The sequence below is a fragment of the Asterias amurensis genome, chromosome 19, assembly GCF_032118995.1.
Source record: "Asterias amurensis chromosome 19, ASM3211899v1".
NCBI lineage: Eukaryota > Metazoa > Echinodermata > Asteroidea > Forcipulatida > Asteriidae > Asterias > Asterias amurensis.
The window spans coordinates 14477335-14501169 of NC_092666.1; the positions used below are offsets into that span (position 1 = coordinate 14477335).

A 23835-nucleotide genomic window follows, 5' to 3' on the forward strand; every position below is an offset into this window, starting at 1 on the left:
GACAGTGGCAATTTTGATGTACAGAAAACAACTTATGGGTTAAGAGTGTGTTTAAATTTTGGCCCAAACTGGGTGAGCATAGACATTTTTTTTTAATTTTGCTGCCCTCTCCCCAACGCAGCCACTTGTCAACAATATTGAGATGTATCACAGTTCAGCAACATGAAAATAAGTGTATACTTTTTACAACTTGATCAAAATGCTCAATACACCTTTGGGAACACTAGGTGGCAGCAGATTCCAATACCGGGTAAATCCAACAAGAAAGGTTACAGTGGAAGCACTTAAATACTAACAATTAAAAAATTGCTTGTGCTTTCGTCACAACAACTCCTTCATCAGATGCAAATCCATTGTCCTCGGAAATGTGCCTTTGCTCAGAACTACAAAAACAAATCCCTGGTATGTCTGCTGCCACCTAGCGTTTAAAAGTATCCCAGTGGGGAGTGTAAATAGTCTACTCTTTAATAGCTGCAAGCAAAATAACAATCGTGCATACAAAGCGGGGCTTGCAACAGTTGGTAAATTCAAATTACGGGGACCGTGGGTAGACTGAGTGCGAAAATCATTATACAAAAAATAAAATAAAACAAAACAAAACAAACATAACGGGCAATTTTTTATAAACCTGTTTTGTACACAGTTATCCCAAGTAGTTTTTGACTCTATACCAACAACAACACCTTTTTGGCATGTTAACCTTGTGTTACTCTAAACATTAATTGCCTTTCGATTTGAAGTCACAATTTTTAACATTTTATTTTTATTTCTGTATACGATACAGTGTACCATCGTTTTGCTGTTAAGTATGTGTTAAGACTAAACAAATTTTAAATATATAATTATTAATAATGATTATGTTGAACATTTCTAGTGCACTATATCTGTCAATGATGACACTCCAGGCACAAAAACAAAATCTATCAGTAAAACATACACAGGGCGGGATTGATTGGGTAATTTAAACGTTACTTCAACAGTTGACATCTTTTCCCTCTCTCTTTAAAGATTCATAACCCATCACTCTTTCTTGTACATGAATGACATTTTGTTAAGGTACGTGTATAAAATTACTGAAACCTACATATTATAATCAGCTTATTTACCATAAATATTGCTTTCCAATTATATATAAATGTAAAAGAACAAAAAAAAAACTTTTGCGATGAAGTTCGGATATCATCTATATCTCACTGCTTTTTTATAGCAATAATTAGCAGGACACCAGTCACATATTATACACGTGGCATGGTATTTTAGCTGGTGACCTTTCTGGTTAGCATATTCGGTTCTGAGTAGCTCGTTTTTTGACTAAGCTCTATTTAACTGGGCCCTGTATTTGCTATATGCTTTATGCATGCTGCGTACAGGTGCATTTTGGCGTAGCTTAATTCAGCAAGGGTGAATTTCAGAATGACTTTCAAGACTCTTATCTGGAATAACTTAGGGACTAATCTTGAGTTTTTTTTTTACTCCTAGGACTAGCCCTAAGTAAGGACTGCCTATTGTGAAATCGACCCAGTACACTGATTACATTTATTAACTTAAAAATGTGTTTATTTATTATTTATTTCTGTCAACCTTATGTTTAAAACATGCATAATATTTATTCAATGTCCATTTAAACGATTGGAATATGTAATAATATAGGAAGCCCAGAATTGTTTTACTAGTAACAGGGCCCAACTAATGTCTCTGCTTCGCTTCGCGTAAATTAAACGTCGATTACGTCACCTACATAGGCCTTTTTTGAAACATCGGATGTATGCTTGTGCGTTTGCGTTCACCTTTCTACTATTAAATCGCTAACGCTTTATACAGTTTGTGCAGAAACTCCACACTCACTATCTACGGGCGGCCATTAAGGCAAACAAAGACAACTGCAAAAAAAAAGATTGTCAGAAATAAATCATTTTCTTTTTTTTTTTTTTTTTTTAGTTGTCCTTTTTTGCCCCACTGGCTGCCCATACACTTACTATGTTCGCGGCTAAGCAGAGGCACTGAATTGGGGCCCAGTGACCAGAATGCGGCATGCGGTAGAAAACAAAATGGTGGCCCGTTCTGTACTTGGTTCTTGTCAACCTCAAATCCGAGTTAAGGTCAGTCAGAGGTCAGCACATGCAGAAAGGTCACACGAGAACGACTTGGGGATCGGATCACATCTGCAAAGGTTGAAAAGTCAGACAGGTAGATTTTATTGTCTGTTTCTATTGAAGTGGTTACAGTGGTACAGTTAAAATATTTGCTTACTTTAAAGCACGTTTAATTAGCCCAGTCCATGTCACTCTATTATGGGGTTTGTTTTTAACACTTTTTCAGACAAGATGAATCCGATCCCCGTTGAAGCATGCAGAGAGATGTTGGAGTTTCAGAGAAAAAAACTCAAGTATAAAAACAAAATATGTTTTGCAGCAGAAATTAGAAAAAGATATCCGCCACTGACTTCTGACTGTTTTCGATGGGGAAATGTGTAACTCTAATACGCTAATAGCCAATTAGAAAAAGGACAAATTACAACATGTTCACTATAAGGCGTTTGCAAGGCTCACGCAGCCTAATTGAATTATTTCATTCGTAGGCCTACTCTAGACCAGAACTTTTAAAACTTCCTTTGGGTGATCCATTGAAAGTTTGGGTAACTTCATCACGTTATTTTAGTGCAAGTAGCTCTTTATACGTCACCAAACCATAAAAAGACATGACGCAAAACAACATAAATTGGAAGCTCTTGTTGCACCGACGCGACGTTTTATGGGTTACAACATTTTTAATTGATAATAGGCTGGGAGCATTAGGTAATTTTTCTCTAAACTTTAATTATAAGCTGTTTATTTAGTTTGCGGTAACATCATGACTATGTGTGTATCTACTCGCCAGGTAGATTTAGTTCTTTTAAAAAACTGTCTTTTATTTAATTCTACTAACGCGGCGTAGATTTTTGGATTTTTGGGAGACTTCTCAGTTCTGAAAATAACTAGGATAATACATTTTTAGGGGCAATGAGTAATTTTGCTCTAAACTGATAATAAGCTTTTAGGGCCAAAGTGTAGTTTTTTGTCTACTGCATTACGGCTAAATACAGATCTTCGTTATCTTCAACATTACTCTCGGGCGGTTTGTCGTAACTTTCATACACGTCATCACCCCGAGTATTCGGAGTCGACTCCGGTGAACCGAAGTTCTCGAATAAATAATGAGCATCGTCGTCATCATCTTGAGTCGATACCCGAGTGTCCATGCGGTCACTTACCATGGATGGCCCAGCGTTGTGGCCACCAGTCGGTACTTGGTACACGTCGGAATCGCCAAAATCTATAGTCTGGTTCCCGCCGCCTATGGGGGATGGTGTGTTGTCCGAGTACACCGCTACGTCACCCATTTCGTCATCGACTGCGGATTGGGTTTGCCTGCTGGGACCTGCGACGTAGATGTTGGATTGAGGGCGGCTGGTACCAGTGGAACCACGACGGGTAACAGTAGAGACAACACGCCCCTTCAGGGATTGAGCCACTAAAATGAAATATAAACATAAATATTTATTGACAAATGCATGGAGGACTCGAACCCAGGTCGAGACCGGTCGCGGGTCATTTGTTTTGTGGAGTCGGACTCACACTCCCCCTCGGACAATAGTGACTCCACTACAGCATTGTTAAATAACCAGTGATTGCACCTTTTCTGCTGTTTGAAAGCTACGTTTTGTACTTTTTGTGGTCAATCCACATGAGATGTAAACAATCACTGTTTGTGACAGCTTTAATATTATTGATTGTATGAATTGTATTATTATAGCTTGGTATCGATATAAAGGGGGTGGTATGAAGGGTGAACAGGGAGACAAACAAATCCACATGTGCCGAAAAATGGCCAGTTGAGCCTTTCACCGACTCCAAGTCTGACGCAACCATTCAGCACAAAGTTATTAACCAAGATGACGTAATATCACTGAAGGTTTACTGCTACGGCTACGGCTACGGCTGCTGCTAGGGTTGTTGCTAGGGACGTCTACTACTTCAACTCATGGCTACGCAACAATAAAGCCGTAGCCATAGCCGCCAATTCAGACGCGGTTCAAACAAGAGGCCAGTTCAAAATCTATAATTAGCAGTAGGCAATTGCTAAGTATTTGAATCATGCAGGTTGTGAATTGCAGAACTTTGACGTTACTTAAAGACACTGGACACTATTGGTAATTGTCAATGACCAGTCTTCTCACTTGGTGTATCCCAACTAATGCACAAAATAACAATAACCTGTGAAATTTGAAGTTGCGAGATAATAGTGGAAGGAAAAACACCCTTTTTCCACGAAGTTGTGTGCTATCATGGGACGCTTGATTTTAATACCTCAAAATCTAGTTCTGAGGTCTCAAAATTGAATTCGTGGAACTTCTTTCTCGAAAACTACGTTACTTCAGAGGGAGCCGTTTCTCACAATGTATAAAACATTATTAACACTATTAACATCTCCCCATTACTCGTTACCAAGTAAGTAAGGTTTTTCGCTAGTAATTATTTTGAGTAATTACCAATAGTTCCACTGCCGTTAAAGTTTATGCTGCTTAAAAAAATGATACGATTAGTTATGTTGTGTTACTCACTTTCGACAATCCTGTCTGTACCGTTGCGTACGCGCTCCGATTTCTTCCGACCAACCACTGAAAATGCAAAAAAGAAAACATAGTTTTACAGCGTCCTTTGCCGACTTTTGTAACATTATAGGACAAATAAAAGGTATACTTTATTACATTTTCTCTTGCTATCTGGACCATACGCTGGGAATGCAAGATGGCGACAAGTACACAAGAAGACGTAGTACAACAACTCACTCAATGTAGATTTTGGTTTAGTTTTTTTCTCTCATTATTGAGATGAAAGTGCCGAAAATAGACGCAGTGCGGTTTTCCGTATGTTTGGTGATGTAGATCTTGCTCTGTGGAATTTCTAGATAACGATAATTCTATGTTATACCCAGATTTTGATTTTCTTTAACACTAATGCTGCATTGTTGATTGTGAACACTTGGTGGCGTACTCTATTCTTATTTCCATATGGGATATACGGAATCAACAACAGATATTCATGGAAATTAAAACTTACCAACGGCAGCAATCAGAGCACATGCGCAGATCATTCCGAGTGGGAACAGCCATCCACTGTAAGAAACTTGCTACAACATCGGAAACAATTGGATTAAAAAAAACTGACTTTAAAATCAAGCAAATTTGTCATTAAATACCCTAAAGCCAATCATTCGTACTACAGCCGAGACGCAGGGTAAAAAACTCAAATTGCTTTGTAGTCCCTAAACTTGATACTGTATTAAACATTTACCCGTTGGTTTTCAATTACAAGATATCATTATTTATGACTTTATGAGGGTGTCGTGGCTGAGTGGCTTTGAGCATTGAATTCTAGTTCTGGTTGTTTAGTCATCGGAGTGTGGGTTCGAATCCCTTGTGTCCTTGAGCAAGATGCTTTAATTTAATTGCTTCTCTTCACCCAGGGGCATAAATGGGTACCTGCGAGGGTAGAGGTTGATATTGTGTATGAAAAAGTCACTGGGGCGCCACGGCAGTTCAGGGCGCCACGGCAGCTCAAGGATGTGATACTTCTCAGGGGAGTGGGAAAGATTACAGGGATGTAATTGGCCCAATCATCTGATTTGCGAGATATTTACATTACGAGTGACGTTAAGAAACTTACATCAATCGCTGTATCACCTTGCGTCTGATAAAGCACAACTGCTTCTGTATTATGCAATCACAAGAAACCAGTCGAAAATAATTCGTAAATAATTTGGACATTGGAAGCAGAATGAAACTTAAACTGGAATGAGAGAATTCTGATCAGTAATGACCCACATGTCTGGTTTAAAGTCATTAGCTTGGTGCTCGATTAATAAAGCACCGATTATTGATTCGTCCTTGGGGCATCTCATGGATGTAACTAACAAACAACAAAAGGGACCCAGTACAGTCCCCTGCGGGACTCCAGATGTAACTTCTAACTTATTGGAAGAAACTCCACTGCTCCTGGGTAAGAAAACAATCATATTCCACTTCCAAAATCTATCCCCCCAAAAAATACAACAAGGAAACCAAAATCGAAATGGAAATAATTGAATAGATACTTACCGTGCAGAGACATTGGCATAGCACACGTATGATTGTCCGCCAGTAAGTTGTACCCTTCCACGCAGGCGCATGTGTAATTCCCAGCACCATTCATACACAGATGGTTGCAACCGTCGGTTTTATCGCGGCATTCGTCGATATCTGTAGAATAAAGAAAAGTAGGATTTGAAAGAAGGGTGTTTAGCAAGAAAGTTCATAAAAGAATATATTCCTCAGATAAGTATTTTATTTTTTAAGTGAGAAATTACCTCTTTCTCAAAACCAACGTCAATTCAGAGGGAGCCGTTTTTCACAAAGCTCTTCGTTGCTCGTTAATAGCAAGGAAGTTTTTATGCTAACAATTATTTTGAGTAATTACCAAAAGTGCCTTTAATAAGACTAAAATGTTTAATTTACCGTCACATGTTGCGTTGACCCCTTGACCTCTGAGGAAGCCATTCATGCATGGGCACTCGTAGCCTCCAATCGTGTTGTTACAAGTCTCCATGTCAGTGCACTCATGGATCATCTCACCACAACCACCGCCTATAGTCGAAATATAAAATAAAAAAAACGGTTTTAAAAAAATTGGCCGAAAATATTATGGTCAGTAATCATCGGCTTAGCCTAGCCTGAACATCTGACGTCACACTTTGAGGCTCGTGAATAACGCCAGAGACTGGCCCTTCCAGCCTGCGTGTACATTCGCCTTTGACCTACATTCATTTCACTACTATGCAGTCGAATTCTACACCAATATTACATGCAAGTACATGCACATGCATGTACTGTATACAATACACACGAACGTGGACACAGCATCCGACGAACGAAAGTTAGCTTTCCATATCTGTGTTTTGATTGGTCGTCCGATGTGACCTCAGACAAATCAAAACAAACCCAGGTACGGTAGCTTTTAGTCAATGCATTAATCCAATGGTATCATTGTATCCAATGGAATTACTGAATCTGAGTAGCAGGTAGCTGTCCGCAAGGATATTATCCGCAAGGATAAAGACAGGTACCAGGGCCACAGTCTACCCGCGGCTTAGCCTAGGGTGCCAATGAAGACTTTGAAACGCTAGGTGCCAGCAGACTTACCAAGGTAAATTTTAAATATTTACGTTGTTTTTGATCACGCACACATACCAAGACAATGGGTTTCTTGTAAGTCTGCTGCCACCTAGCGTCACAAAAAGGCCCTTATAGCCTCCTCAGGCGTACAAATCAAAATAGCATGGAATCCCTTATATATACCATGCAATATTCAGCTTGCAACATTGTCGATCAGTCCAGAAAAAAAAGTCGGGCCCTCTTAATTCTCTTGGTAGTATTACATGTTATTACAATACTTACCTTTGCAAGGCAAATTGTCACTGTTGAGAAAGTATTCCGGATAGCAGGTGCAAGCGCCACCAACGCACACTTCCAGATCAGTACAGCCTATAGAACATTCCCCTGCGTGACGTCACAAAATACATTACCAATTAATTAATACCAATTACGTCTGGAAAGCTGCCGTTGAGCCCAAATGGCTTTAAAGGCAGTGGACATAATATATTGGCAATTGTCAAAGACCGGGGTCCAACTTCATAGAGCTGCTTATTAGCAGATTTTTAGATTAAGCAAACAACACCCGAATACCAGTAACAAGCAATATGCAACAAATGGAAATGTGGTTGGAAATCCTGGGTTTTTTTTTTCAAGGAAGAAATTTCATGCTAAGCAATTTTTTTTTGCTAAGCAGCTCTATGAAAATGGGCCCAGACACGGGACACTATTGGTAATAGTCAAAGACCAGTCTTCTCACTTACTGTATCTCGACATACATGTACACGCTTAAAGACACGGGACACTATTGGTAATAGTCAAAGACCAGTCTTTTCACTTGGTGTATCTCAACATATGCATAAAATAACCAACCTGTACAAATTTGAGCTCAATCGGTTGTTGAAGTTGCGAGATAAAAATGAAAGAAAGAAAAACATTGTCACACGAAGTTGTGTACTTTAAAATGCTTCTAAATCTGAGGTCTCGAAATCAAATGCGTGGAAAATTACTTCTTTCTCGAAAACTACGTTACTTCAGAAGGAGCCGTTTCTAACTAATATATACTACTTTATACTATCAACCTCTCCCCATTACTCGTTACCAAGTAATGTTTTATGCTAACAATTATTGTGAGTAATTACCAATAGTGTCCACTGCCTTTAAGCATGGTTCTGGAGATTCGAGGTTAAATTTGACGTACATGTGTAAACATAAACAGTACCTGTCTTATCAGATAAGGACAGGGGACCAGTGGCCGATTTCACTACGAGCTAAGATTGATCTTAACTGCAAATCAATAGTTATTAAAGTGTGATGTCACAAAACAAATCACTGTGGTAAATACGGTTTTAGATGAATTGTTGCTTTGTGAAATCGGCCATGTCTATTACTAGGTGATGCTTACCCCGCTCACACACATTGATGTCGCCCTCAAGACATTCACAGACAATGGTGTTGTTCCTGTTGTTGTAACAGATTTGTACATTTTCATCCGGGCAATTCATGTAGTCGGTTGAGCACTCGTCAATATCTGAAGTGATAGAGTCAAATCAAGTGTATCATCATTCAAATATATTATCATATAATCATTGAAGTGGTTAAAGCCACTATACACTTTTGGTACAGAAACAAAAATAAAAGTTCACAGGTTTACAAACAATTTACAGGGTTTACAGAAGGTAATGGTGAAAGACTTCTCTTTAAATGTTATTCCATGAAATGCTTTACTTTTTGAGAAAACATTAAAACAATATCAATTCTCGATATCGAGAATTACGGATTTATTTTAAAACACATGTCATGACACGGCGAAATGGCGGAAACAAGGGTGGGTTTTCCCGCACGGTGATTTTCTCCCGACTCCGATGACCGATTGAGCCTAAATTTTCACAGGTTTGTTAGTTTATATCTAAGTTGTCAAACACGAAGTGTGAGCCTTGGACAATACTGTTTACCGAAAGTGTCTAATGACTTTAACCGGCAGTAGGACCTGGAGCTATTTTCAACTATTTTGTCTTTAAAAGTCCCCTTTCAAAACAATCACTTGGTGGCGCTCTTTACTGTGACTTCTCCATTATTCCCAACAAAACGCCAATGGTGGTAAATGTTACTAAACATTTACATCTATATCTATGTCGGTTCTCATCAAAGCCTGTTCAGCATCTAGATTGGTTTGCGGTAACATCATTTAAATATTATGTTTATCTTGTGAGTATAGTGTTAGTTCTGAAAGCACTGGGTTTGGTTGTAAAGGTTTTCGGATTTTTTCTTTTTGTCCATAAATCTTACCATCGCATTCCCCGGTCTCAGTGTTGTTGAGATACCCTGCTTTACATGGACACTCATAGCCACCTGGCGTGTTCTTACAAGTTTGCATCGAGGTGCAGTTATTCAGATCCTCATCTGTAAAGAAAAACAAACTAATTTTAATGTCATAAAAGGCACTTGCAGGTTATTGTCCGAAGCCAGTATTCTCAATTTGTGTATCTCAACATAGTAACTGCATCAGCACTAATTTGTGAAAACTTGGGCTAAATCGGTTAATCTTGGGTTTGGGTACTTTTTGTACGACACAAAACACAATAACCACTTATTTACATTAAAATAATACAGTTTGAAGATAATGATGGTGTAAAGGTTTCCTTAAAATATTACTTGCTGAGGTGTTGCAGTTTTTGAGAACTGAGTAAACAATGCCACAGAAAAAAAATCGTCTGAGGAGACGACCTTTTAATTACTTTTGCATATTCTTACACAACGAATTTACCATTACTGATATTTATGCAACTCTACTAAAACATCGCTCTGTGATTTTCATTGTCGTTTCCCTCAAAAACTTGACAACTCGTGGAGAAACTTCCACGGGTTTATATTACATACATTTATGGCCAACAAACTTGATCGGCAAAAGGTACCAAAACCCTTTAACCCCCAAAATCAAACTTACCCTGGCAGAACTCATTGTCGGTAACTAGTCGATACCCTTCCACACAACTGCAGTTACGTACTCCGGTGGAGTTCCGACACACGTGAAGTTTTGTTAGGTTTAACGGATCAGCATTATTATCACAGTCTCCTAGAAAAGAAATTGGTCGTAACACAAAAAGAGGAAATCAAAATAAGGTTGGGTGTGGGTTAGCCCTATAAAAGGACTCTTCCTCTGTACTGTACACGGATACAGAATACATAACAACACGAAAGTGAAATGCTGCCAGGACTACGTGAGAAGCTTTCAAATAGTCCGATCTTGAGCTGCCACTTCTGCCTCCTCCACAGACCACCCAGTGCCCAGTCTGGAGAGGTCCCTCTGGATTACATTTGTCCATGTTGTCATAGGGCGCCCTCGTCTGCGTTTCCTGCGGGTTGGTATTAAGTTGTAGAGTTATATCTCATGTTTGACCATTTTCCGTGTCAACTTGACCTCAGAAGTGGGTCAGATCCCCTGGTACCCAGAATTCAGGTCAAATTTAAACCATCAGTTTTTAGAGTTTAGTGTTCTAGCAAAGGTTATGTTTGAAAGTTGGAACTAACGCCTCAACTCACCTTCAAAGAAGTCGGTGACATTACTCAACGCATGTCCCTCGTCCTCCACACATGCACACGTATGGGTTTGACCTATCTGGCTGCAGATTTGCAGCTCTGAACAGTTGGCGCTAGGTGGCGGTTCATCTGGAAAACAATATACAACCAAACCAACATTCTTAAACTAAAAGAGGGATCTTCATTACAGCTCTGGGCCTAAACATTTTCTCATCAAGACGAGCAGAGTTTGCTGTTCGAAACGTTGAGATCAAACCGGCTCTTTTTAGAGTCAAAACTCACACAAAAGAGATGTTATACACGGTTGTACCCGAAGGCTTACTAGTTTTTTTCATAGTTAGTTCTTTAGTTTTGGCAGCGTACTATTGAGTGTATAATATACACATTTAAATACACTGGACACTATTGGTAATTGTTAAACACCAGTCTTCTCACTTGCTGTATCTCAACATAATTATGCACAAAATAACAAGTATGACTTTGTGAAAATATTAAATTGGTCGTCAAAGTTGCGAGATAATAATGGGAGAAAAAACACCCTTGTCAGATGCTTGATTTCGGGACGTCAAAATCTTGTTCTAAAGGTCTCGAAATCAAACTGAAATATTTTAATGGAAAATTACTTCTTGCTCGAAAACTGCTTTTGCTTCAGAGGAAACTGTTTCTCATAATGTTTGGTACTATTAACAGCTCCCCATTGCTTGTTTATCCAAAAGAAGTAAGGTTTTATATACCAACAATTATTTTGAGTAATTACCAATAGTATCCACTGCCTTTAACGTCTGGTGTCTGACTACAAAATACCAATCAATAAAATGATTCCTAATAAACCGTTTTAACCGAATACAATTTGTCACCTTAACCGTCTTGATTATTGTTTTGTTCTTTAATATAGCTTTTGCAGTGTAGCGTAATATTCAACGAGAATTATTAACTTAATTTGTCTTCTACGTCACGAGGTTGATAACAAACGTACATGTAAGTCCCTGATGCTCAGTAACATTGCCGTTGATATAATAGCACTTCGACCCCTGATCTGTTTTGACAATTTCACAGATTTGTATTGTGTCACAGTTCATGTTCGGAGGTGCACACTCGTCAATATCTGCAAACAGAGCATAGCAAAATGTAATTTAAAGGGTCTGTATACGCTTGGTTTTTGGAAACCTTCGATTTGTTCAATAACACAGTATAAATGTAGCTATACACAATAAAACCATCCCATACACAGATTATTTCAAGGGGTGTATGGCCGAAATTTCGGAGAGAATAAATGTTGTTCACGCAGGAAGAAAAATCCCTAACAGGAATACAAATAATTTTAGAAGTGTCACCGGTAAAAACGCTCCTTAAAGTGATTTGTTGCTCAAAATGCATTATCCAAAGCTGCTGCACTCATTTCCTTTATTTTCAGAGGCATTACCAAACTTTTATGTTAGACAGCTCCCCAAAATGTTCACTGTAATTTTAAGAACATGGTTATTTAGAAACAGAACTTAAGGAATACGTTGTTCTGTAGACTACGTATCTGAGACAGATCGTGTGCGTATCTGTTTTGAAATGTCCACACATTTTAGCCCCACCCCCCCCAAAAAAAAGGGGAGATTATTTACTTACCGAAACATGATTTTTCATCCATGCCAAGTACGTATCCCTCATTACACGAACATGTGAAATTGCCTTCGCCGTTATGGCAGTTTTGATCGCAGTCATGCACTCCAGTTTTACACTCGTCTATGTCTGTATGTATCATCAATGTGTAAAGAAAGAGTTAAAGATCAAGTCGACCAAGCAGGGGATAAAGTACATTATTATTTTAAAAATTTCAATCTAAGAGACATCAACAGCCTTATTTCCGTAATAAAAATAGTTTTGCCAATCTTAAAGAGGGGCTCTAAGTGTCAAATTCAGTCCTTATAAAATGAAGACATCCTTTTTGGGAGTCTCTGGATGACCCACGAGAAAAAAATGGGTCAAACTTCACTAGGTTTAACAATACCCTTTAAAGCCATTATACACTTTCGGTAAACAGTATTGTCCAAGTCCCACACTTCGTGTATCACCACTTATATATAAAATAACAAACCTGTGAAAATTTAGGCCCATTCGGTCATCGGAGTCGGGAGAAAATAACGGGAAAACCCACTCTTGTTTCCGCACGTTTCGCCGTGTCATGACATGTGTTTAAAATAAATCTGTAATTCTCGATGTCGAGAATTGATAATTGTTTTAATGTTTCTCAAAAAGTGAAACATTTCATGGAATAATATTGTAAGAGAAGTCTTTAACCATTACCTTCTGTAAACCCTGTAAATTATTTGTAAATCTGTGAACTTTTTTCTTCTTTTCTGTACCGAAAGTGTATAATGGCTTTAAGTGCAATTTTTGTCAATAAACAAAAAATCGCTGACGATCAAGTTTACGTCACAAATATGATCTTTGATGATGATATTCGGTTAAAACAGCAAAACCACTTGACTGTCACGAAATAGTACTCTTTGTAGTACAAACCATTTTGCGTTGCATCTGAGATAACGAACATGAGCAATGGAGAACTTTTGAGACGCCGAGAGGGCAGCAGACTAACCAGGTAAATCCATTGTTCTTGGTAATGTGCGCATGCTCAAAAACTACATTAACAGTGGGATTTTGCCTGGAAAGTCTGCTGCCACCTAGCGTTCGAAAGTTTCCAATTGGGAAAGTACTGAGTATACATTGTTGCACACACATCAATGAATTCAAATAAGATTCTTTATTCCCGATTATTTAACATCTTATAATAAAGCAAGTTGTACAAAATTGACATATCGTTACCTGTGCAGTATATTCCATTCATCTTATACCCGGGGTAGCAAGCACAGCTGTAAGTTCCCCCCAAGTTCATGCAAATCTGATCACACTCGTTATCCGCATTCCGTGCACATTCGTCATTGTCTTTAAACAAGAAAAAACAAGGTTCAACTTATAACCATTTCAAAAAGGTGTTAATGGACCTTATAGATCCCAATGTACCTTATGCATTGACGTCATCAAGGTAAAACGATGACGTAACACTTGCTACATACATGTACGCACGCCGCGCAGGATTGGCCAATGATCAACCTTCTTTTGATCTCTAAGTGAGGGCGCTGCTAATTTGCATAAGGTCTATCAGTGTTTTGGGGTAATATTTACTCGAATTATGCCACATGATTGGCCAATGAACTACCTAAGCACTACCACCCCAACTTTACGAAGCAATTGTGGTTAAGTTTCTTGCTTAAGGACACAAGTGACACGACTGGGACTCGGACCCGCTGATCTAGCGCCATAGCTTGAATCCGGTGCTCTTAACGGCTAGGCCACGACACACCAAAAAAAAAAACGGCTAGGCCACGACACACCAAAAAAAATTGTTAAATTTCATAACACAAGAAAAAACCTACCACCACACTCGACTCCATCGGGATCCACTAGCGAGTAACCAGAGTAACAACTACAGCTGTAGCTACCAGGGGTATCAGTGCAAATCTGTTGACAGTTGTGGGTGCGAGTCATTGAGCATTCATCAATATCTGTAATAAAGCGACAATGTTCAATGAACATTACAAAATTGGTTGTTGCTAACAAAACAGCTGATGGCAGTGTAAAGCACTTTATGTAATCCACCATATACATAAACTGACAAACTTGTAGAAGTTCGAGATCGATCGGCCATCTGGGTCTCGAGAAAATAGTGAAACACCGATCACAAATTTTGCATGTCATCGATAAAAAAATCATTAATAATACGCTTACTGGGCAATAAACTCCAAACGCAAAATTTTACTCTTTATTTCTCATAAAATATGACATTTCAGAGAGAATAGTTCAAGGGATGTTTTGTACTATCACCATCATTAAACCGTGTTATAGTTTTATGTGAATTTGTAATCTTCCGGGTTTGTTTCTTATTAATTCGGTAATGTTCCTTTAATCATACATTCATTTCAAGGAACAATTATTATTGGGCCTAAAAATTATGTTTTGATTATTATATATTTTTGGTTATGAAACCAAGGATGCCTTAAAAGTGAACTTACATCGCAAGCCTGAGGAAACCTAAGGGTTACGTCTTTATTCTCCTTCTACAATTTTTGATGGTTTCTTTAAACATACACTATCAATCCTTAAGTACCTGTGTATTAATGTCCTATCCGAATGACACATCAATATGGTAAGTTATCTTAGTGCATTAAAGGTTTTCCTGAGCTGTAAAATTCGAAACAATAGCGAGCTTTCGTGTTTTCGTTTTTTTCGTTTACGGATTGTTCTGCGACAGTAATAATGACATTTTGGTGTCATCTGCGCATGCGTCGGCTTTGATGACTTAAGGAAGGTCGTCCCTCAATTTCTACGACAGTACTTGGGGTGAATCTGCTTTGTGCTCAAAACGAAAATATTTGGCTGAAAATCTCTAATACCGTCGCGGAACCTTCCGTCGTCGAAAACGAAAACTCTCTACTGACGCACACGGGGTGATTTGTTTTAGCGTTTTCTTATAAAGAGAGATTTTTGGCACTTACTATTGCAGGCATGGCGATCAGTGTCCAGAGTGTATCCCGATTGGCATTCGCATCGGTAACTACCGATGGAATTGATGCACATGTGGTCACACTTGAGAATAGAGTTTGCCTGCAACATACACTCATCGATGTCTTTAAGAAAGAGAATGCATCCAGAAAGAGAACACCGGGAGAAATGACGATCACACGAAGAAAAGAAGAAGAAATCAAAAATTATAATATTAATGAAGTACGTCCATCGTGAATATCCTGCACTAATAATAAACGGCATTTAAAGACGCTCTACTATAGTAAACTAAATCACAGCGCTTACATTAACCATTAAGAACACTCATTTTCTTAAGGTCACCTGGAAGTGGTATTTTTTCACAATAAAGCTTTTGCCACTAATATATGTGTTTTGATGAGTGGAATGTGAATAAACAGTTAACTAAGGTTTTACAAAATCAGTTCTTATGTTATTTACAAATTTAAGTGTAGACCCCGACCCGAGAGGGCGCTGCTGTTCGTGACGTCAATCGAGGCAGACTTTGCCTGTAATGCGTAGGTAAACACAATTGCAAAGTACATGTATGGACCAAGTCGTGAGTTTGTACGTTTCAAAAAAAAAAAAAAAATGTTTTTTTTTTGTTTTTTTCCGGCAATGCCGACCAGTGTATTGCTGCTGAATGCAGAAAACACTTTTTGAAATGTACCAACTCACGACTTGGACGTACATGTACTTTGCACGTGTGTCTACTATACGCATTGCAGGCAATGTCTGCCTCGATTGACGTCACAAAAGGGGTAGGCGGAGTCAGCCCCCAAACAACTTTATATGTTTTTTAAACATATAAATCGTGACTAACAATTATTTAAAAAATTGTTTTATTGTTCGTAAGCATATACTCTTATGTTTGAAAGAAAAAATTATATTTCCAGGTGACTTTATATTGTTCGGATGATTTGCCATTGTATTTAAAGTGGTAGCCTAATCAACTCCCTTGCTGCAGTGATAAATTGTGTCGTCACTCTTGCTTTCATTTGTTTTTATTCGACATGCATATCTGGTATGAAACCAAGGATGTCTCGCAAGACTTAGGAAAAATTTAAGTGTTAACGAGGGGATATTGCTTCCATTTCCATTTCAAAATTTAAGCGTTAGTTTTAAAGGATGTGGGTACTTTTTGTAACACAAAACACAATGTCCACAGGATTACATTAAACTTACACCGTTTGAAGATAATAATATTAGAAAGCATCCCTGAAAATATTACTTGCTGAGGTGCTGTAGTTTTTGAGAAATTAGTAAAACATTGTCATGAAAATACGTTTTTACATGCTAAAATAGTTTACGTCTCATGACCACTGAGACGAAAAATTATTTTCAGCAAGTAGTATTTTCAGGGAAGCTTTCTACTATCATTATCTTCAAACTGTGTAAGTGTAATCTAAATCTGTGGACATTGTGGCTTTTGTCCTACAAAAAGTACATAGACCTTTAAGCGAAATGTTGATTTTTTTTAATTTTTTTTTTAACTTAAACTAACAAATCAAGAAAATGTCAAACTTTAATATAAAAATATTACCTTTGCTGCATCGTGGACCGGTGTATCCTGGCCTACAACTACATATGTTTGGGCGAACACAACTTCCCTGGATACACGAGGGACTACAGATTGCTAAAGAGATAGGACAACATGAGAGGATCAGTCAATCAATCAATCAATCAATCAATCAATCAATCAATCAATCAATCAACATTTATTTCCATATTACATCAATTAAACAATTGATTTTATAGAAACTAAAACTGTATCGAGGCATGACCGATTAAAAGCAAATGCTTGTAGGTTGGGATGACGTCAAAATTGCGGGAATTTATTTAAACAATTACTTGAACACTTGACTTTATATAGACTTGGTTTGAAGTCTGCGATTGTGGCTTATAGCCGATTTATTGCCTGAAAGAGCGCCCTCTTCTGCCAACTTACCCATTGAGCAGCTTCCGTAACGATCTCGGCGCCACCCTGTGCAACATTCCACTCTGGTAGCATACTGGGTCACCTGGTAATATTGTCTGTAAGAGGCTTTCCTATAATAAGTAGGAGGAAACGTAGCAGGAGATTAATATCAATCAATTAATCAATGATTAAACTTTAATATAAGGCACCAGTTCAACAGTTTTTGCTCATAGCGCCGTACAGTAGGCTTTCGAGAGAAAAAGGTGAGATTTAGGAAAGGTTTTGAAATTTGCTAATGAAGTAGATTGCCTGATGTTCTGAGGAAGATGATTCCACATCCTTGGTGCTGCGGTAGAAAAGGCACGATCCCCCCCAACTGGGTTTAGTTCTTTGAGTGCAAAACAATGAGAAACAGAAAAATTTATATCCCAATGACGTCTAACTCTCAAACAGCGCGCTCTCTGAGACTAATCGAGGAAAATCATTTGACGATATCTATTGTATAGTTTAGTCCAAACCATAGAACTATTTCTATGGTCCAAACAAAGACAGGTATTGGTTTTACAGATTCATTGATTTCATTTGATGCAATGATTTCATTGGATAAACATGCAGTGACGTAAACTTTCGATGTGTTTTGATTGGACCGATGTGATGTTTGGCAGCTACGCTTTAGATCACCTGCTTGCAGCAGCAGTGCATTTGTTTTATATACGTAGAATTTTACTGCGGTGGCCTGCTTGAGGAAAATACTGGGGGTCACCAGAAGGGACCGACTTCGCAACACAAGAGTACGTGAACTGCTTCACTACTATAACGATTTTCCAACTTCAAACAGAAAATAAACTCAAGTATTTTGGGCATGTTAACTGAATGGGCAGTGGCCGATACCCCAAAATTCTCTTAGAAGGCCACATTGCAGGAAACAGACCCAGAGGAAGACCAGGGAAACGATGGCTGGAAGATATCAAGCACTTCTGTGAAGAGGCTGACATACCATCTGTGGCATCAGCAGTACACCTAGCAAGGAACAGAGACCTATGGAGACTCTTAGTTGGGAAGCCATCTCCGGGATCTACCTCGGGAGGACGGCTATGATGATGATGATGATGAATTTTACTGCGTATAGCCCGGTTCATACTTCCCGCGAATGCGAATGCGATACGAATGATGACGAAAAATTCGCAGCATGGCAACTTTGTGCAACTCACTCGAATATCGCTGCGACAGGAGGGGTTGTGATGTCAAATTCGCTTCGCATTCGCATTCGCATTCGCATGAAGTATAAACCGGGCTTATCTCCAAATGAAATTAATGTAGGTGAAAGGTGAATATGGACGGGGAATGATGTGGGCTATCGTAGAGGCTATGACGCAGAGCCTGGGAGTGTGACGTCATATGTTCATGCTATTTGTAGGCCCAGTATATATTTTACTGCTAATTTCAATACAAATACAATTTTTCCTTTGAGATACATTTCGTTCATGTCAACATTTATTTCATGTCAACATCAATCAATACAAAGTGTTTCCAACTCATATTGCCAGTGTATTTTCTTTGACATTTGACCTATAACCCGGAAGTAATAACCAGAAGACTACTCACCGTGACCCATAACATCGGTTCCAACCCCAACATCCACATTTGTAGCTGTATCGCTCCGTGTAGTAGACCGTTCTAGATCTAGTACTGACGTAGGAGTACCTCTTACTGCATTCATTTATTCTGTTTTAATAAGAATAAATTGAGATAGAGTAGTAAAAATAATTCGTCAGACAAATTGTGTGAAGATGGGTAGTTCTACGCTCCAAGGCACACTATTGGTAATTACTCAAAATAATTATTAGCATAAAACCTTACTTGGTAACGAGTAGTGGGGAGAGGTTGATAGTATATATAAATTGTGAGAAACGGCTCTCTCTGAAGTGACGTAGTTTTCGAGAAAGAAGTAATTTTCCACGAACTTGATTTCGAGATCTCAGAATCAGATTTTGAGGTCTCGAAATCAACCATCTAAACGCACACAACTTTGTGTGACAATGGTGTTTTTTTCTTTCATTATTATCTCGCAACTTCGACGACCGATTGAGCTCGAATTTTCACAGGTTTGTTATTTTATGTATGTGTTGAGATACACCAAGTGAGAAGACTGGTCTTTGACAATTAACAATAGCGTCAAGTGTCTTTAACCGTAGCACGGCGTAGCACGAGTAAAAAGCCGGAATGGATATTTGTCTTATAATACCCCATACATAGGCCTAGACGTCTCGGTACCACGCAGTGCGGAATAGCACCCGGGTTGCTTTTTGTTTCCCGATGTGGAGCCGAGAGGAAATCGAACATTCAGGGGGTCACCGAGGGTGTCATTGTTGTTTTAACAGTATAGCACCGCGTAGCACCAGTAAAAAGCCGAAGTCAATATTATTAATTTGTCTTATAACACCCCATACATGGACGTCTCGGTACCACGCAGCGCGGAATAGTACCCGGGTTGCTAATGGTATAGTACATTGGTTGCTAATGGGTAATAATTGACAGTTACCGTTAGTGTCCACTGTCTTTAAGCAACTAGCGCAGAAATTCTGCGGTAAGTAGCCTGCAATTGGGCCCCGGTGTGGCACGTGTTCGCCCGTGCATTTATGAAACAAAATGGCTTCTAATCGCAAGTTGACGCAACTCTCTCAATACACACTGCTCTGGGACCAATTTCATAAACCTGTTTACCCTTTAAGCAGTTGCTTGTTGTATGCAGCAGAAAACGTATTTCACCATCATTTCTGAAGTTAGCGGAACTTTTCTAGCGCATATGGACGTTCACCGTGGGTTTGCATGGTTTCGTCACAGGTGTGCTTAACGCGGGTAGCCAGCATTTACCTTTGCTTACGGTAAACAGCTTTTTGAAACAAATTCTGCTAAGGGATGCTTTGTCGTCACAAAACAGCAGCTTACATTTTTTATGAAATTGTGCACAGGTGTCAACGGCCATAACCGCGCCAAATTCGCTTGACTCGTGGACTACGGGCCTTACTTACCCCGACTCTGCCACTGGTACCGCGATGCAGAGTACCAGCCCAATGCAGACGGCTACCTGTAGTAGAGAGTTCATTTCCACGGGGCAAGATGAGTGTCCCTTTCTGCCGGGAAGAATGCCAAATTTCAGCAATTTTAGAGAAATGGCGGACACAATACTCTCTTGATGCAAAAGAATGAAAGTTCTACTCCTCTGTCCGAGTGGCGGCGGTTTCGCTCCTTTTAGAGTGAAAGTCAATCTGTATCACTATATTTTTTGGGTGAAATTGGAACGAACTTCACTCTACATCGAGTTAAAGTATCCCATCGAGTTAAAGTCTGCCATGACTTTGCATAGAGTGGTATATTGGACATAATGAGTGGTTTTCAGTCTTTTACATTAAAAGAGGCGGACAAAATGAGTGTTTTTTTACCAATCTTTTACATTAAAGGCAGTGGACACTATTGGAAATTACTCAAAATAATTATTGGCATAAAACCTTACTTGGTGACAAGTAATGGGGAGAGGTTGATGGTATAAAACATTGCGAGAAACGGCTCCCTCTGAAGTGCCATAGTTTTAGAGAAAGACGTAATATTCCACGAATTTGATTTCGAGACCTCAGATTTAGAACTTGAAGTCTCGAAATCAACAATCTAAACGCACACAACTTCGTGTGACAAGGGTGTTTTTTCTTTCATTATTTTCTCGCAAGTTCGATGACCGATTAAGCTCAAATTTTTACAGGTTTGTTTTTTTATGCTTATGCTGAGAAGCACCAATTGTGGAAGCTAGTCTTTGACAATTACCAATTGTGTCCACTGCCTTTAAAAGAGTATCTGCCACTATTTAGCTTTTAAGTTGCTGTATGTGTAACACCCTAACCAAACACAGACTAGGCCTATATGCAAGGGCACAAATCTCCATGGTAAAGGGCACCTTATAAACATTGTTAACTTCTACTGGCGCATTTTAAGGGCACCAAAACCATGACCAGGGTCCAATTTCATAGAGAGCTGCTTAAGCACAAAATTTTGCTTAAGCAAAAAAAAAAATACTTGCTTAGTAAAATCATATAACCGGCCAAGACTCGACTCAAATGTTATGCTAAGTAAACAACAGCTAAATACCAGTCACAAGCGATGTATATGGCATGAAACTTGGGCTAGTAACATGTGTAAAAAAAGCGAGCTATTTTCGTGCTTAAGCAATTTTTTTGCTTAAGCAGCTCTATGAAATTGGCCCCAGGGGGGCATGGAAGCAATCGCTTCCAATGCCACCGTGAAGTATCAGGCCTGCAAACAGAGAACTCTTATAGTGTCCACCAAAAAGACTAACTGTATAGAGGGTCATCTTTTAGTTAATGTTTACGTAAAATAAAAAAAATAAAAAATAAATAAAAAAAAGGATGACATATATAAGTTCATAATAGCCAAGTTGTTTTTTCCGAAAAACATTTCCCTCTGAAACAAAGTCGTAGGACTATTCGAATAAAAAAAAATGCAAAAACGCAACAACCAAAGTTAAGGGACTTGTTTTTCTACAGCTTTGTTACGTTTCGTGAAATGATTATGGTTCACACTTTTGTCAGCTCTACCGATCTTGTATAGTACCTTTTCATTCATAAAACTTACCATAAAATCGTACTTTGTAAAAGGCACAATAGAGATTTTGATGTTATAAAACATTTAATATTGTTAGAAACGACCAATTTACCACCCAAGGACGTCTCAAACCGCTTCCCCTGGTCACCTGGCAAATTAATTCATTCCTTAGCCTTGCTCAAGGCAGTCGCATTATTCGCTCCGAAAAGACGCCGCTGTAAACCCACCCGTATACCCTGTGCGTGGTGCGTGCGATCACACCGCATGACCCACCCGTATACACACTGTCACATCGTACGAATACTGTGCACACAAGTCATCCGGACGGCCTCCGCATGCGGATAGTGTACGGGGACATCGTGTCGTGCGATGTTACGCACAGTGAATACGGGTGGGTTTTTATACAGCGGCGGTCTTTTTTTCGGAGTGAATAATTCGACTGCCTTGAGCAAGGCTATTCATTCCTTAATAAACCATCTCAGCTCCCTGGGGGAGTATACAGCCTGCGCAACAAATATTTGCTTCCAAGCTAAAACCAATCACAAGAACTGTCTCTGCCCTCCCAGGTACCCATTTACCCATGGGTGGAGAGAAGCAATTATAGTTGAGTGTTTTTCTCACGGACACACCATTTATGTCACGACCGGGAGTCGAACCCACACTCTGCTGAACAGAAACACCAGAGCGAGCATGAGTGTGGTGCTCTTACCCACCTGGCCGCGACATCTCATAAATAATGCTAACTTACCTCCGAAGGTGACGCCAATGTACGCTCCTCTGTGCTTGGTTCACTGTCAGGACAATTTTCAACGAATACTTGTACCTAAGATGCAATTAATGTTGAGATGTCTAGAGGTCTGTTCTCGACGTCTTCAGGATGCAGTCTGACTACACAGAAACCGTTCTTGGCTCTTATAGTTCCACCAAACCCCCACATCCGGGAAAAACCTTAGACTTGATTCAAGTCCCTTTCTCGTAAAGAGAGGTACCTATATATCCGCCGTCAAAATGTAGCTATTGTGGTATCACGCAGCAATGTTTACATACGCATAAGTGAATGGATTTACATAGGCCATTTTCGAAACCACGGCTTTTGCTTTGGATTCGGCTTTAGGCCGTCTGAAGCCCTAAGAAGGTTTACGTAAATGCCAAAATAGTCGCGGGGCCAATCTAGCCTGGGCCGAATCTGGAGACGAAGCCGTGGATTCGAAAAGGGCCATGAAAGGAAATTTGAACTGCGGAATCGAAGTCCCTGCACAGGTTGATGGGCAGTTATCTGATGTTAGGCGATGGGGCTGAAAATCACGGGATTGTGACTTGAGTCAAGTCTAACCTCAGTTGTGCACGTCCCTGGAATAAGGAACTCATGACTCGAGTGGGTGATAAACTATGTCCTGTTTCAACATCCACACCAAAATTTATAACAATTTAGTTTGTACTCAAACAATATTGAATTCGATGTTTTGTGTTTAGATTTTGACAGTTCTTTGTTTACCCCAATAATGTTTTAAGTGTCGCAAATCCGGAATCTCTGAGCCAAGTGCAATATTTGAAACCAGGAAGTGATGAGTTGTAACCGATATCTGTCATTAGAAGCAACATTCGGTTTCAGCGCCAGGCACCAAGGTTTGCCCAGGGGATTATGTTCACCTCCGTGACCCTAGTCTATTGTCAAGTCGTGCCCATCTTGTGTCAATACGTTGCCAATTCCATGTGTTCGTTCAGTGCCCGGACCCAATTTCATATAGTTGCTTAACCCTTTGCACGCTACCAGGCTGTGCACACAGTATTCTCCTGGCGCTGAACTTCCTGTGTGGCGCTACTAAAATGCACATACATTTTTACAAGACTTTTACTCTGTGAAGAACGTGTTTTGGGCTAAATTGCAATATAAGTTTTTTACTCAGTATTTTATTTCCCATCTAATGCAGTATTAAAAATTATGGTTTTTGGATAAAGAATAACCAAAATACGCGTATTTCATTACCACTATTCTATCACTGGTCGCTAAGCCCGCATCACCGGCCGC

The 23835-nt window shown here is 39.3% G+C and overlaps 1 protein-coding gene across 1 annotated transcript; it reads right to left on the reverse strand.

The window, feature by feature from the left end:
• Nucleotides 1-368: 368 nt before the first annotated feature.
• LOC139951524 (uncharacterized) lies at nucleotides 369-22937 on the reverse strand. Its single transcript, XM_071950457.1, has 22 exons — nucleotides 22555-22937; nucleotides 20225-20326; nucleotides 18798-18917; nucleotides 17223-17323; nucleotides 16818-16910; nucleotides 15250-15381; nucleotides 14131-14259; nucleotides 13520-13639; nucleotides 12323-12445; nucleotides 11682-11810; nucleotides 10709-10834; nucleotides 10113-10241; nucleotides 9455-9568; nucleotides 8571-8696; nucleotides 7472-7573; nucleotides 6533-6661; nucleotides 6137-6277; nucleotides 5706-5749; nucleotides 5100-5169; nucleotides 4601-4657; nucleotides 3251-3510; nucleotides 369-2162 (listed from the first exon to the last, which is right to left on the reverse strand). Exons 2-22 carry the CDS (start codon nucleotides 20296-20298, stop codon nucleotides 2157-2159), a joined length of 2325 nt encoding a protein of 774 aa, XP_071806558.1. The 5' UTR covers nucleotides 20299-20326; nucleotides 22555-22937; the 3' UTR covers nucleotides 369-2156.
• Between the last annotated feature and the right edge of the window lie 898 nt (nucleotides 22938-23835).

Bases quoted from the DNA above. Each gene is read 5' to 3' on its own strand.
- LOC139951524 (XM_071950457.1), bottom strand. From the start codon at position 20,298: ATGAACTCTCTACTACAGGTAGCCGTCTGCATTGGGCTGGTACTCTGC. The intron at 10,242-10,708 runs GTGAGTTGAGGC...TTTCTTTTCTAG, and splicing joins TGTCACCGACTTCTTTGAAG to GAGACTGTGATAATAATGCT. The intron at 5,750-6,136 runs GTAAGTATCTAT...TGCATAATACAG, and splicing joins TATGCCAATGTCTCTGCACG to AAGCAGTTGTGCTTTATCAG.